The sequence below is a fragment of the Asparagus officinalis genome, chromosome 1 (genome assembly GCF_001876935.1).
Source record: "Asparagus officinalis chromosome 1, Aspof.V1, whole genome shotgun sequence".
Lineage (NCBI taxonomy): Eukaryota > Viridiplantae > Streptophyta > Magnoliopsida > Asparagales > Asparagaceae > Asparagus > Asparagus officinalis.
The window spans coordinates 75,445,199-75,461,009 of NC_033794.1; the positions used below are offsets into that span (position 1 = coordinate 75,445,199).

Here is a 15,811-nt window from a genome sequence, read left to right on the forward strand (position 1 = left end):
GGCTTTTTGTTTATCTTTGGCCTTTGCCTTTGCCTTGGCCTTTAGCATTTCTTTCTTCTCTTCAAAGTACTCCCTCTAAAGCCGGTTGTGAGGGTCTCTATTCACATAGATCAACCCCCCATCAATAGGGAAGCACGTGTGAGTTTGTACCCACTCTTCATCAAAATTGACTGAAAATATCGATCCAATTTTGGAATCGGGAAAAGAGAATTCATCATTTTCGCAAACATAATGACTGAGCATGTGCTCTAGTGCCATCGATCACGTGTTGGAGATCCAAACAATACGTAGTGTTCAAAATTACTGCCATTGTAGGCATCTCAATGCCACTTTTTCATTTTTGGTTGAAGTTTTTTCTTGAAAGTACAGTACAATCAAAAACATGCACTAGGCCTTATATCACCTACAACAACAACTTTCCTGCATAAACAACTATTTACTCTTAACAAATCGTTCAAATTCTTAACATTCATTATACTTATTAACATCAGTGGCAAATATTAACATTAAAGGTTAAAACTTAACAACATTTTATGACAGTTAACACTGGTTGAACGTTAACAACACTCAACTTTCACTTAGCATGTGTTCGTACAAGTTATACTTCTCAATAAATAATATATGCCATAATTCAATTGCAAGTATTCGCATTCTTTTCATAATTGTTGGATGTGATTGTATATTGCAATTCATATGCTATTATTATAGTCCTGAGTATATATTACATGATAATATAACACAATGAGCTAAATTTCAAACAATGAGCCTATATGTCATACAATAGGTCGACACTTCATACATAATAATTTCACTCAGAATAAGGGGAAAAATCTATAAATAGGGTCCTCGTTATATCAACTTTCATTATCAATAAATTGAATATAGAAGGGCAATAGTTATGACCTTAGCCTAGCAACAAATGATTACTATTAACATGAATTCAAATTAGGTAACAATTAACAGTAAATGTATTATCTTAGTAAAAGTCAAAATTTATTAACATGAATAGCTAATAGTTGACAGTTAAGGGTAAACGTTAACAACAAATGAGAACTATTGACATACATTTCTACTATCTAACAACAAATGAGAATTATTGACATGCATTTCTTCCAAACGATTATACTTCATATTGTTCAGATCTTACTCCAAATTAAGAAACTGGTTCTACACTACAATAGCCAGTTTCTCACCATAATTTTTCATAAACAGAACCCATGAACCTCAATCCATTTCAAACACATAAACTATTAGCTTTCTTCCTTTTTTTCTCGCTCATATTTTCAACTAATATTAAACACCATAATTTTACAAATTACTTATAACAAAAATTAATAAAACTCAAAATCACTCAATTGATTGGGAACTTACTTCTTCTTTGAGATGGACACTTCCTCTAGCGAGCGTCTCCTCTTGCGTTCTCAAATTCCTGGTCCCTTTTTCATGCTCAATAGGGTCTTCGTCGTCTCGTTACTCTCCTCATCCTCAGAGGATGTCAGAGAAGAACCGCCAGCGGAAAATATGAGGGTAGAGGTAGAGGCGACAGTGGATAATTTTAGTAATTCCTCCTTCACCAATCGTGATGAGCACCGCCAGGAACGAACCCCTTCCGTTTGCGTGATGTCTTCTTCACCCTTGTCCACAGTAGGGTTCTTGGTCATTTTACTTAATTTTTTTTAGCCATTTTTCTTATGGATTTACTGGACACTTGAGTGAAAACTGGGGTTTTGAATATGGGTTCTCGAGATGATGGAGGTTTGAGTGTGCGAAAGAGAAGAGAGAGAGGACAGCCAAGTTTTGGGGGAACAGGTAAAAAGGGCAATTTTGGATTTTTCAAAAAAGTTTCTCTTTGTGTTGTCTGGGAAATGTAAAAAGGGCTGAAACATCATAACTTCATGTATTAGGGGCTTTGGCACACAAAAAAAAAAGGGGGGGGGGGGGGGGGCCCCTTTATTTTTTTTGGGTCTTGACACATTTTTCCCTTCTAACTTTATTTGTAAAATCATGTCATCACAATGTTATTTACAAGATAGTACGCAAACTTTACATAACTGCTCTTGATAAATAATTTAGCGAAATAGAGTGGTGATGTCCATGCTTTTTGATGTAACTAGCAAGATGAGTCTCACCACATGGATATCTCTTGATAATTCATTTATAGAAATAGAGTGGTGATGTCCATGCTTTTTGATGGCGTTCATGTTGTCATAATGAAGAGGAGTTGTCATTGTGGAAGACACACCCATGTCAAGGAGCTGTCGTAGCTAGATGATCTCTACGGTGGTAGATGCCATGGAATGATATTCTGATTTTGCACTAGAGTGAGAGACAACATTTTGTTTCTTGGATTTCCAAGAGATGAGAGAGTCGCCTAGGAGGATACAATAGCTGGAGGTATATCGGCGATTTGTGGCGTCACCTGTTAGAATCCCTTTAGAAATGAAGGATGAGTGATGATGAGGCTGAGAAGAAGAATGCTCTACTTGGTGTCTCATAAATGTAGCGTAGAACACGAAGCATGTTGATTGATGAGAAGAGTGAGGCACAACGACAAATTGACTAAGAACATGAACCGCATAAGAGATGTTAGGTCTGGTGATGGTGAGATAGACCAAGCTGCCTATAAGATATCAATAGTTAGTTGCATCAAGTAGTGGATCACCATCGGTAGCATTAAGTTTGACATTCAGTTTGCGAGACGTCCAAGCTGGTTTGGAATCTGTTAACCTTGCACGATTGATGATGCCAGTGGAAAATTTCTATTGAGATAGATGGTAGCCACGTGGTGTTTGATTGATCTCTAATCCGAGTAAGTGATGTAGGTTGCATAGGTCTTTCATTTCGAACTATCGTTGAAGCTGAGATTTGATATGGTTGATGGTTGATGTATTGTCACTAGTAATGATCATGTCGTCAACAGAGAGGAGGAGGATGGTGTGTTAGCTGTTTGAGGAGGAGATGAACATTGCTGGATCATTTTCACTCGGAAGAAAATTAGCTGGTTGCATAACATGTGTGAATCTGGCGAACCATGCACCGAGTGCCTATTTGAGGTCGTAGAGAGCTTGGTGAAGGTGACAGACAAGACCTTTAGAGTGAGGGAGTCTAGGTGGTAGGGTCATGTAGATATCCTCAGTGATGTTTTCATGTAGAAAAACATTTTTGACATTCATTTGGTACAGTGGCCATTTTTAGGAAGTGGCAATGGTAAGTAGTGTTCAAACAATGGTCATTTTAGCAACTGGGGCCCATATTGTTGTAGAAAGCCTCGAGCGACTAACTGAGCCTTGTGACGCTCGATGGTTTCGTCAGCTCTAGTCTTGACCTTGTAGGTCCATTTGTAGCTAATATGGGTCTTTCCCAGAGGAAGGTGGTGAGATCCCATGTAGGAGTTTTCTCGAGAGCAGTATGTTCGTCGTACATTGCCTGTTGCCACTCAGTGTGCTTAACTGCATCATAGTAAGAATAGGGTTTCACATAATCTAATGTCATCATAGTGGCTGTGTGAAAGGCAATGGAGGTGAAGTTGGGGTCACAGTATTTGGCTGGTGGTTGGCGATCTCGAGCGGGATATATTGGCTTAGGTGGGACGCCAGCCGTGGGTGGTTCAGGTTCGATTGAAATTGGTGAATAGGTTGATTGATTCGGTGCAGCAAGGGGTGGGTCAAAATTAGCCACTTGCTCGGTGGGAGGACTAATTTCTTGATGTAGCTCTAGAATGGTTTGTGGTGCTAGAGAGTAGGGTGTGTAAGATCAAGAAATCTGAGATTTGTGGGTGTGGATGGTAGTGAAGGAATGAGTGGGGAGGGTAGGGCATAGTACGAAAGATGTTAAAAAAAGTGACATGGAGAGAGATGCGGAGGTGATCAGAGTTATAGCAACGATAGCCTTTATGATGGAGATCGTATCCAAAGAATACGCACATAACAAATTAAGGTGAAAGTTTGTTGCGCTCTGAAGATAGAAGTTGACGAAGCATGTGCAACCAAAGACTCGAAGGTGAGAGTACTTTGGTGGTGTTTGGTATAGTTTTTGAAAGGGTGTGAGGCTTTGTAGAGTTGGAGGAGGTGTGATTGATGAGATAAACACTTGTGAGGAGAGTTTTTGTCCAAAAGTGAACGGGTACATATGTAGATAGTAGAAATGATCTGGTGGTTTCAAGGAGGTGTCTGTGATGCCTTTCAGCTACACCGTTTTGTTGGTGAGCATATGGACAGGAGAATTAAGAGAGGGTTCCCTGAGAGACAAGGAATTCTATGAAGCGACAGGATGTATATCCCCCCACCCCTTGCGGAGTCGGAGCATAGGGTTTTGATATTGGAGGAGAATTGGGTGAGGATCATGGTGGCAAAGTTTTTATAAATGTCATATGCATTAAATTTATGTTTCATTAGGTAGGTAAAACGTGAGTGATCATCAATGAATGTTATGTAGTAGTGATTGTCACCATGATATGGATGTGGAGATGGTCCCCAAATGTCAGTATGAATGAGGTCGAAAGGTGCAGAAGTGTTTTGATTGCTTATTAGAAAAGGTTGGGCCAAGTATTTTGTCAACTTGTAGCCAATACATGGTGATAATGCATCAGTAGGAAAATTTCCTAATTTGCCAGTTACGGAAAGGGTACGAAGACGAGGTAAAGATAAATGACCAAGGGGATGATGCCAGAGGTCGCAGGTGGTTGGTTTAGAGTTGAGGAGGCGAATGACAGATGCAGTGGGAGTGGGGAGGATGAGCTTGTCCATGTAGTATAGGTCATCGATATTACGACCAGTCCCAACCATTTGTCCTATGTGAGGATCCTGTATAAGACAAGATGATGCAGTGAAGGTAGAAGTATAGTTATGTGAGGTGATTTGTGAGGCTGAGAGTAAGTTCATAGTGACATTAGGGACATGGTGTACGTTGGGGATCGAGAATTAAGGCTTAATATGCATGTGACCTACAGAGGTTATGGGTAGTGGTGTGCCATTCACTGTGCGGACCAAGCCTGTGAGAGGTAGGAGTGTTTGGTTATGGAGGTGTGTTTGTGATGACGTAAGATAATGTGTAGCACCCGAATCTAAAATCCATGGGTTAGTCTTTGTACCTAATTGAGTGACAAACGAAGTAGCAGCTGAGCATGTGTAAGATGAGGAAGCGGATGGATGTAGTGCCTATAGGAGGTCAGCATAGGATGATGGTGTAGATGTGGATAGAATCTCGGTGATGGTCACCTGAGGCAAGGGGGCGGTGGTGTTGGGGAGGGTGTTTTAGCTATCCTCGCGCGATACTTGTTCGTAGAATATTCACAGAGTTTGTGAATGTCACACTATTGTTTACATGCGGAGATGGTGCCAAATTGTTGTTGTTTAATCGATAAGGTGTACTATCGATAGGGAAAACCATGGTGATTAGTTGTGCATGAGGTGGCGTAGATGGAGCTCGAGCTGATGGGAAGAGTGTTGGGTGAAGACGTGTCTCCTCAGCCTGTAACTCTATGACAGTCGTTTCAAGAGTGGTGACCGAAGAATAAGTTGGCTGCGAATGCATTCAACCTCTGGTCAGAGTTTCATCATGAACTGAAAGAGACATTGCCTAACTCTGTTGTTGTGGTGAATAGTTCTGGAAGACGGGTCAGTAAGGGGTGTTTCAAGTGCTGCAAGTTGTTCCTAGAGATCAAAGATGTGGGTATAAAACTAACGGATCGAGCGATCACCATGTGTAACCATAGAGATCATTTGGTATAGTTAAAATTCTCGAGTGTCGTCTGACTGTGTGTAAAGGCACTGTAGGTATTCCAAGAGGGATATGGCAGTGTCAAATCATGTGAGCTGAACTCAAATAGAGAGTGAGATGGACTGTACGATTGCGGAGATGGTGCGATCTTCAGCAAGTGTCCAAGCCATAGGAGCAGACTCGTAAGAGGAGAGGGCAGCCGTATACTTGGTGAGATCGCTAATAAGAAATGGTTGAGTTGAAGGTTTAGAAGTGCCATCGATGTGTCCCCAATGCCCATGACTACAGAGGATGACTCGTAGGGAGTAGGATCAGAGATGGTAGTTATCACCATCGAGTTTTATGTTAATGGATTGTTGATGAAAGTGCATCTCCAACGTTGTCATGATGGAGAACAACTTATCGCTTATCTCAAAGAGATTATTAACGAATGGTCGTAAGAGGAAGCTAACATATTAGCTTAAAATTGATTAAGCTAAATGATTACCTGAAGATTTATAAAGATCTAGTTTGTGAGCCAAATGAATGACACAAGATCTATGAAGATCTAGTAAGATCTATGAAGATCTAGTTGGTAGGCCAAATGATTGGCGCGAGATCTATGAAGATCTAGTTTAAAGTCAAATGATTGGCTTTGAGTGATGAAGATATATGAAGATCTAGTTTTTTTAATGAATGATGAGGTAGAGCACTATTGGTCGACCACTGGTGCAGATCTGGTGCACGTGGTGCGGTGGTGGTACAAATTTGGTGCTTGTGGTGTAGTTTTAGCTCTGTTGGTCGAGCCCTGCTACAGATCTAGTGCACGTGGTGCAGCGGTGGTGCAAATATGTTGCATGGTGGTGCTATTTTGGCTTAGTTGGTCAAGCCCTGGTGCGGATCTGGTGCACGTTGTGTGGTAGTGGTGCAGTTCTAGTGCATGTCGTGCATCAGTGGTGCAGATCTGGTGCAAGTCGTCCGATGGTGGTGCAGTTTTGGTACACGCTGTTGTTGTTTTAGCTTAGTTGGATCTGGTGCACGAGAAGTGGCGTGGATGGCTGGGATCTTGGCTAGTGGCAACTAGGGTTATGAGCTAGTGTTTGGGGACGGGGTTATGGCTAGGGTTACGGGCTAGGGCTTTGGGGGAGATAGTGAGGCTCGCGTGTTTAGATTTGTGGGGTTGATATTTAAGGAAGGGATTGATTGAATAGTTCTGATATCATGCTAGAAACATAGCAAATTAGGAGAAAAGAGTGTATATATTCATAGATATTGTAGTCTATATATACAATATAAGTAGGATTGTTCTACTGCTCTAACCGATGTGAGACTAAACAAGAATTATGTATGCAATATTTAACTATATATATATACTAGTGTGCACCCCGTGCAAAGCACGACTCTCTTTTTTTATTTCTGCGATAGTAATTCTGTACTTTTAAATGCTGTAGTATATTTTTGTAAATGCCACACTGTTTTTTTTTTAATGCTACAGTGTTTTGTTTGTGCTATATTGATGTAGCTACAGTGATTCACTGTAAGTAATTTAAACTTTAAGCATGAATATTGAATTTTTGGATCCTCCTATAAGTGTGTGTGTTGGTTGTGTGGTGGCTGTGTGTGGTGTGTTGTGTGTGTGTGTGTATATATAATATATATATACTATATATATATATATATATATATATATGCATATAATATAGAGAGAATTATGGGTATACTTGGGCCAATGATCCTTAGCGTTAGTGATTGGACACATCTTTCCGATACATCACACCTCTTGGAGTTGGTGAGGCTCCATAGTATCAAGGTGTTGATGTCATGGACAACAGATGTGTTCCACAATCACTACCAAGATCCTTGGGCCCAAGTAATACCCATAATTCCTCTCTGCTCTCTCTCTTCAATCTCTGCTCTCTTCTCTCTCTTCTCTATATATATATATATAAATATATATATATATATAGAATATATATATATGATATATATATATCATATAATATATATATATATAATATATAACTATTATATACTAATATATATGTGAAAAGTGAATCTAAAGGTGAAACACCCTAAGGCCTCCACACCTTAAGGACAGATGGGCCCTAGAACACATCATTTCCTCAAATTTTTTTTACGATCGCTCCGTTGAACTTGATCTTACAAACGTTCTTAAACCCAACACATGCAATTTGGGTAAACTCGTGTGTTTTGAACGCATTCGTTGAGACTGTCTGTGCCCGTTAAAAAGCTTCCTAATTCATTCGAAATCGTTAACAAAATGCCCCAGCGAGTGGATAAATGCGTCAAAACACAGGACGGTTCAACCCGCAAAATTGCGTGCGTTTGGCGTTTAAGAAAGCGTGTAGAATCAATTTAATGGAGCGGATCGCAAAAAAAATATTAGAAAATTTGTGATTCATAGACCCGCTCCCTTAGGTGGGAAGCCTAGGTGCTCAACCTTAGATTCACTTTTCCCGATATATAAATATATAGTATATATATATATAATATATATATATATCATAAGTAATACATATATATATATATATACTAGGTGTGTGTGTGTGTGGTGGTGTGTGTTGTGTGTTGTGTGTGGTGGGTGTGTGTGAGAGAGACGAGAGAGAGAGAGAGAGAGAGAGAGAAGGAATATGGGTATCATGTTTGGTCCAAGCTAATCATAAGTTTTTTGGCTGTGTAGTGTGATGAACGTATTCCCTCTACTTATTGAAAACTATGCCCACATTCACATGGTTGGCAAAGTCTATTGGAATCTGGGAATGAGTGGATGAGAATAAGTACACCTCACTCACCAAACATAAAATTTTAATGCTTGGTACCGAAAGCATACCATTTCTCTTTCTCTCTCTCTCTTCTCATATATAATATAGAATATAATATATATATATATATATTATATATATATAGTCATATATATATATATATATATCGTATGCTCGGTACGGCGGAGCACAACATTTTTTGTTAGTGATAATAAAGTGACTTATACTCATTTAGTCACTCAAATGGGGGACCACATTTACATCGATCGGAAAGCGGATGATAATGAAATACATTACTATCAAGTATAAAATTTGTACTTGGTATCAAATTCCTATACTTTTATTATATATATACACATTCAATTTGAGGCTGACAATTTGTCCAAGTTAGTGGCTGAGTTAGTGCCACGCAGGATGTCCCTTGGCTGGCAATACTCTTCAGTAGTGGATGATAGTGACTAAGTTAAAGAAAGAAACGGAAAAAGAAAAGACTCATTTACTCTACTTTGTAGAAAATCACATAAAAATGAGAGGAACGTTATATATCTTTCAACTTGTGGCTGACACTGTGTCTAAGTTAGTGGCTAAGTTAGTGCCACGTAGGATGTCCCTTGGTTGGTAATACATCTTCTCTTGTAGTTGATGACTAGCCTATCCAAAAAGCCCACCGGCCCGGGCTCGGCCCGGAGCCCGGCCCGATACCGTTGTGGCCAAAACGGTCGGGCCGGGCCGACCACAACGGCCATAAACGGTCGTTTGACCATTTTGTCCCCAAAAACGGTCAAAAAACGGCTATTTTGTGAGGTTATTTTGATCATTTGCTTAGGGGGCTGGTTCTATAAATAGAGGGGGGGTTTTATTTGTTTTCTTCACACCAAAACTCATCTACTTCTCTCTTATCTTCTCTCTTATACTCTTATACTCTCTTATTTATACTTTCTAATCCTTTCATCAAATGGCTTCCGGATCTGATTATGAAGAGCAAAATCTATCTCCCGATCCTGAAATGAGTCCTCCTACTGGGTCTACGCCTACCGAAGTTAATCCCGAATCCGGTGGCGACGAATCTGCACCAAGAGCTCCTAAAAGGCCAAGATCCGATGTGTGGAATTTTTACGAGAAGATCGACGTCATCAAGGATGAACACGGTAGGATCCTCACTCAGAAGGTTAAGTGTGCGTTGTGCGGTAAGATTTTTCAAGCTCGTCATAAGAGCGGCACCAACCACCTCAAACGTCATTTAGATAAACACAACAAAGGCCAAACTCCTCAAGGTGATATCCGACAATCTATGATTTCTCAATCCTCCTCTTCTGGTAGTCTCGATAGTTGGAACTATGACGCTGCCAGAGCCAGAAAATGCGTAATCAGGTTTATCATTCTTAAAAACCTTCCTTTTTAAATTAGTAGAAGATGATGAATTTGAAGATATGTTTAGGGATGGTTTTTATCCTGCATTTAAAAAATTTTCTCATCAAACCTGTCAACGTGATATTTTAAAATATTATCATGAGGAACAAGGAAAAATAATTTCTTATTTTAAAAATTTAAACTGTAAATTTTCTTTAACTTCTGATATTTGGACATCTAGAATACAAACTGGATATTTATGTATCACAGCACACTGGATTGATGAAAATTGGCAAATCTTTTATCCCAGCTGCCACTATTCATTTTGGGACCATGCAGCTACAACTTCGCTGCACAATTAACCAACAACCCGCTGACGATGCAAAAGTTGGGTGGATGTTGAGCGCTGTAACGTGACTATAGCTACCCAACCAAATGGGCTCCTGTGTAATTAAACTAAAGACAAACCAAACATGCTCTTCACTTGAATTGTAGCTTGATGTGAGGCCAATTTGTCTATTACTAGTCGTTAACAGCAAGTTGGCACGATTTTTAATAGAGATTTATGCCAAGTTGGTGGGCTCATGACAATTCAATGATTTTGCGTGTGAATGTGATGAAGGTGCCAATCCGCTTGGTTTTTAGACGATAAGAACTTCTAGAACTTCTAAGCTAAAAATGCCAACACCTTTGAACGATCATACTTACTTTTTAGCTCCAAGTATTACCAAATTTTTGCAAATAACATATTCAGACTATTTATTTTCAAAATTCCTTGATCTTAGTTCCATTTCATGGGCATATTATGTTTAACCCTTTAGAAGCAACTATATTTTCAGAACTTGGAGAATGGTTTTTGTAGTGATAGTTCAGTAATGTTACCAATAACTCAAGCAGAATATTTTCGAATATACTTATAACAATTAAAAAAAATCTTTTAATTAGCCTACTGAATGAGTCACTAATATTCATCCACATAACTAATTGTACGAGTTCTCTACAATGTAGAATGTAGAAAATCCAGACGGATACTCTACATCCTTAATTGTAGAGGGCTTTTATAACTCACTGATCACAACCCATCACTCTCGGAACCCCATAAATGATATTTGTTATTTTATCTAAATTAAACGAACATCTTTTAATTATGAGCCCTACTAAATGGGCCACCACTACTATTCCACATAACTAACTGTAAGAGTTCTCTACAATTTAGAGTGTACAGAATCAGCCCTCCCAGTTCAAGGTCTACCTAATCCAATATTTTTTTTTAGTAGCGTCTGCATCCTTAAAAGTCATGGTACCTGTAAGCTGAGACGCCAGCATGACCGCAATCGATGGATTGATCAAGACTTGATAACATAGTTTGCATCAAAATATTTGGATGTTACTTTTGTGTTCTATCTTAATGGGAATATGCTCTCCAATTACCGAAAAAGAATACGCTCCTTAGCAGCTACGCAACCTTAGGCGACCCGCTCGATCTTCCTCCGTCCTTTATTAGCTAAAATTACATGTGTCGCACGTGACCAGAATTAACAGTGGCCAAACAATAAACCCTTGAAAACAAAATCTGAGTAATACTAATTTCACACCAATAATCTACAACTCGCTAGAGGAGAGGAATTAGTCGTTTGCACAATTTCCTTGCGAATCACCAATCAAAGCACGCCATCACTTGGCTGTAATATACTGGTCACTCGTATGAACACGATTACTCATAAAACTCGGAGGTCAATGAACGAGTTTGAGTTTTTTAAAAAAATGTACGCTTCAAGAATCCTACCGTGTGGAAAAAAAAAATGTTCCCCTTGATACAAGTCATGATGACTTCGGGCGATCAACTCAATGTTGTCATTTTCTTATGAGATTTGATGAATAGACCAAATGCGTTTCTTCCAAAGACACCTGTTCTCATATCTTTTTCCAAGATGGCCCCCCATTCACGTTTCAAAAAATATCTACAGCATTTCCTAGTCTCCCCTGTTTGCCTAATTCACCCCCCACCTCTTTCCGTCTAATCGTCAGCGTTCAGAGTTGGAACTCAAGAAAGGCTGCTGATGAGGTTTATGTAGAGTATTTTAAATATAAATTAATTGATATTTCAAGGATGAGGAGAGCCACCCTGTGATTATTTCCTCTAGTTAACAACTTCAAAAATAATAAGCATGGAAAACATACTAACCAATGCATTAAATATAACAATTTAGCTGTGAGAAGGATGTGGAATCTCTCTCCTACCTGTTAAGTTTATAAATTTGTGAATGATAAATTGCAGAGAAAAAAAAAACTCTCGGTATGATAGTGGCCCCATTTTCAAACAGAGGTAAAAACTTCACAAGTCCTTGTTTTTTCTTGAGGAAAAAAACTTAAAATGTTTATCTGCTGATATGTTCCTAGAAGGAAACCAGCCACATCAATACGAGTTAAACATATTTTAAAAATGCGGACACTTAGTATTCAACCCATATCGATACAAACTCATTAGTCATGGCAACATGAAACCAGTTTAAGAGCCTCCCGAGTCCTAACCCATATGTACTTAACCCATATATAGCCAAGGCTTTTTTTGCGACAAATACTTGTGATTTCATTGCATTCTATTCAAAAGGCTACGTATTGTGCAAAAGAAAATATAAAAGAGGGGGCCTATTCGCTAGATCACAAATGACAACATCCCCATGGGCATAGGTGGTGATGACACCGAAAACTAAGATAAAACAGGAGACAAAGAACTTTTTTTTTAAATGACTTGAAACAGACCAGCCAACCAATCACACAGCTTCTTCAGTTGATCACCTTGGGTCTATCCTTGTAAATACGAACAGAGCCTTCATTTTGAAGCAACCCAAATTCGAACTCTTCCTCGTCTTCTGTGTATCTATAAAAGAAAAAGCCCACACCTCATTTGAGAGGTGTATCTTGTGCCTAGTGTTTTGGGTGTGCATCCTCTTATACCACAAGAGAGAGAGAGAAGAGAGAAGAGAGAAGAGAGAGAGAGAGAGAGAGAGAGAGAGAGAGATGTATCCACCACCACAAGCGCAGGAGATGTCCTACTACGACCATGTACAGAGGAGGCATGAGGAGAAGGGCTGCCTCTATGCTTGGTACACTACACCCTCAACTCCCTAATTTTTTTTTGATTTACTTTCCGTCTACTTGCATTCATTTTACTACGAATTTTCTGAAGATTTGCTTTGGATACAGAAAGAGGATAGTAGGTGAGAGAGTAGCTAGAGTTAACAGAGCCTAATGTTTGGCAAAGACACAGAAAAAAAAAAGAAATTAAGGCTTTGTCGACCCCTAGGAGGACTATGCGCCCTTGTGGGATTTAGATAAAGAAGCAACAATCTATATATGAGTATGTGAATCGTAGGGCCCTGTGTCCACTCCTTCCCATCGTACGACAAGAGTACCCATGTCCAAGCCAGTTAACATGGGAACCGAAGATTTTTATTATAGGAGATGAACTTTTTCCAGAAAAGAAAGAGAGATTCAAGAACCCCGTTGTTTTAACAATAATTTTATGCACTAAAATTCTATTTGATACTCATCATCATCATCACCCACGGAAAAAGCACGAGCATCCAGAAAAAGCAAATCTGAAGGAGATGCATAAACCTTATAAGAGAACAATAAGTGGAGGCGTACCTGCATGAATCAAATTTATGTAACCTGATCTGGGACAAGAGTAAGAATTAGGAAAATTCCATGAAAAACTAAATATTATGGGTATCAGGTTGCAGATGAATAAAATCCTGGACTCAAAAGTTCGCAACAAATTTGTGTAGCGCTGATTACATATAAAGCAGACTAATGTTTGTATGTATGTTAGATTTCCTTATAAACCACTTGTACGTTTTTCCATTTGCACCATAAACTAATTTAGTTTTCCCTCTTTTTCCTAAGACAGGCATGAAGCTCTTTAACCAAGTATCAATCCATATTATGTAGTTCAAGTTATTCATTTATTTATTTATTTATTTTATCATGATCGGGTATCGGGAAGTAAGAAGCTTACTGCCTATATTCCGAAATAAAGTCTAGAAGATTTAGAAGAAAGAACTGAAATTTCAATTAAGATTCATGGCATAAATTTATAACTGATCCGTGAGTCAAAAATAGGTTTAAGGTTGTAAGCTTGTATCAGGTTTTTACATATAATTTGTTGATTTCAACTACCTAAAAATCTAGTAATAATTTATTTGGAGAGAAAACAGTGAAATAGTGATTCTGGCCTGTGACCACTGACCAGGAAAAAAAAGAAAAAAAATATCCTTTGTGGAAAAGAATTAGTCTCACAGATCACCCAGTTCACCCTATAAATTTATTGTTCTTCACCTCTCTGAAACTATGGTCTAGTCCTACTTATTTATGTTCTATCTTTGCAGCTTGTTTGCAGCATGCTGTTGCTTCTGCTGCTTTGAAACCTGCGAGTGCTGCCTGGATATGCTATGCTGCTGCTGTTAGGAGAAAATTGGATTTCATCATGTATCCCTTCTTGATATTGTGTGCTAAAGTGCATAGCCCTACTCCAATAAGAATAAAGGCCACTCTTCATCGCTTCATCGCTTGTATATTTCACGATTAAGAACTCTGCTTGAGTTCCTCTTATCACTGTTTGCGTACGTGATTTTATTTGTTTCAAGACAGTATCAATCCCTCACTATGGTATTCTACTCTGTTATTGCCTACCTACTCTAGTTCTAAGTTCAGAGTTAATGTGAAGTTCTTTGAATATGTGAGCTTTGATTCTCAGTTTTGTACCAAATAAAATGGAAAAGACCTAAATTCACTATCACGTCATTGGTGATGAAAGATTGCCAAGTAATAGGGCAATCAGGGCAGGAGCTGATTCATGCCTCATGTCTGGATAGTGAAATTACCAAGTTAGTGTGATTGATTGTAACAATATAACAACATGATATTGTTAAGGCTTCCACTAAGCACTTAAGTATCATTACTAAAACAGACTATCCTCCAAAAATATTGCTTGAATTATCAGGAACAGAGACAAGTGGCTATTACAGCATCTTCTTGATGGGGAAAGTGACAAGTTAAAGGCAAAACCTAGGAGGGTTAAGGTGTAGGAGTTAGATTGATTTCGGGAAGAGGAGTTGGCGAGAGTCCGGAGGTTACATCAGTCCATGTCAAGAGTTGTTACAGCCAATAGATGATATTTTTAACTCCTCCCAAAAAATCACAACTTTGCTCTTCATGGCCATGTCACGATTAGGAGAGATAGCTCATAGGCTTTGGAGCATTCGGCAAGAGTTACTAGGAGTTAACAATTCTGACCAACTCTTCCAGCCAAATACAACTTTAAAGTAAGTTTCTCTATATACAAAGTTATGTTCTTTCCCAGTTAAGAATAATGTTTACCTTTCCTGTTCATTTTGGTTATAGGCTCCGCTAAATAGTTATGTTCTGGAAGAATTGTATGGAATAACATGCAAGTTAACCGTTTATCCAGATAGAATAACTTCGTTTCTCATTTAACACCAAATTTCCAAAAAGAGCAGGTATTCAATTTTGACCCCCTCAAAATTAATTTTTCTCATAAAAATAAATATGGTACAGTATGTGAATTGTGAAGATCAATACTAAATTACGGACATCGTATAAAGTATAAAACAAAACCAGAGGGGTCTAACCTTATTCCTAGAAGATGTACAAGCAAGTAATGGCAGTAAGCAATGATGTTAAAAGTACTGATAAAGCATTCACGGCATTGTTGTCCAGGATGTTTGTTCCTGAGATTTTGATCACAGTTGGCCCAGGCTTTCCAACCACCTACAGAAAAGAAAAAGATTCAGAAAACAAACATCATTATCTGAAAAGTAAGCTTCTCAAGAAAGTTGTGTAATTTCAAGGGGGTCAAAGGTGTTCGGTTTCTAGTTGTGATTGTTCTACAGATCATTTGATAAACCTGTCTTTTCTTCACAAAATTCCATTCTTTTTTTTTGTTTGGGGGGGTGGTT

The 15,811-nt window shown here is 38.7% G+C and overlaps 1 protein-coding gene across 2 annotated transcripts in view; it reads right to left on the reverse strand.

Annotated features, from left to right (window-relative positions):
* Positions 13,394-15,811, reverse strand: part of LOC109826190 (protein PGR-like) — a 10,523-nt gene continuing 8,105 nt past the window's right edge. Inside the window, exons 5-6 of one of the 2 annotated variants that reach the window (XM_020393196.1) lie at positions 15,485-15,623; positions 13,394-13,481 (exon numbers count right to left, since the gene is read on the reverse strand). In XM_020393196.1, coding sequence (XP_020248785.1) covers positions 15,492-15,623 — 132 coding nt within the window. In that variant the 3' untranslated portion in view covers positions 13,394-13,481; positions 15,485-15,491. Of the gene's footprint in view, positions 13,482-15,042; positions 15,624-15,811 lie in introns of those variants that run through there. The other variant, XM_020393187.1, reaches the window with a different exon arrangement.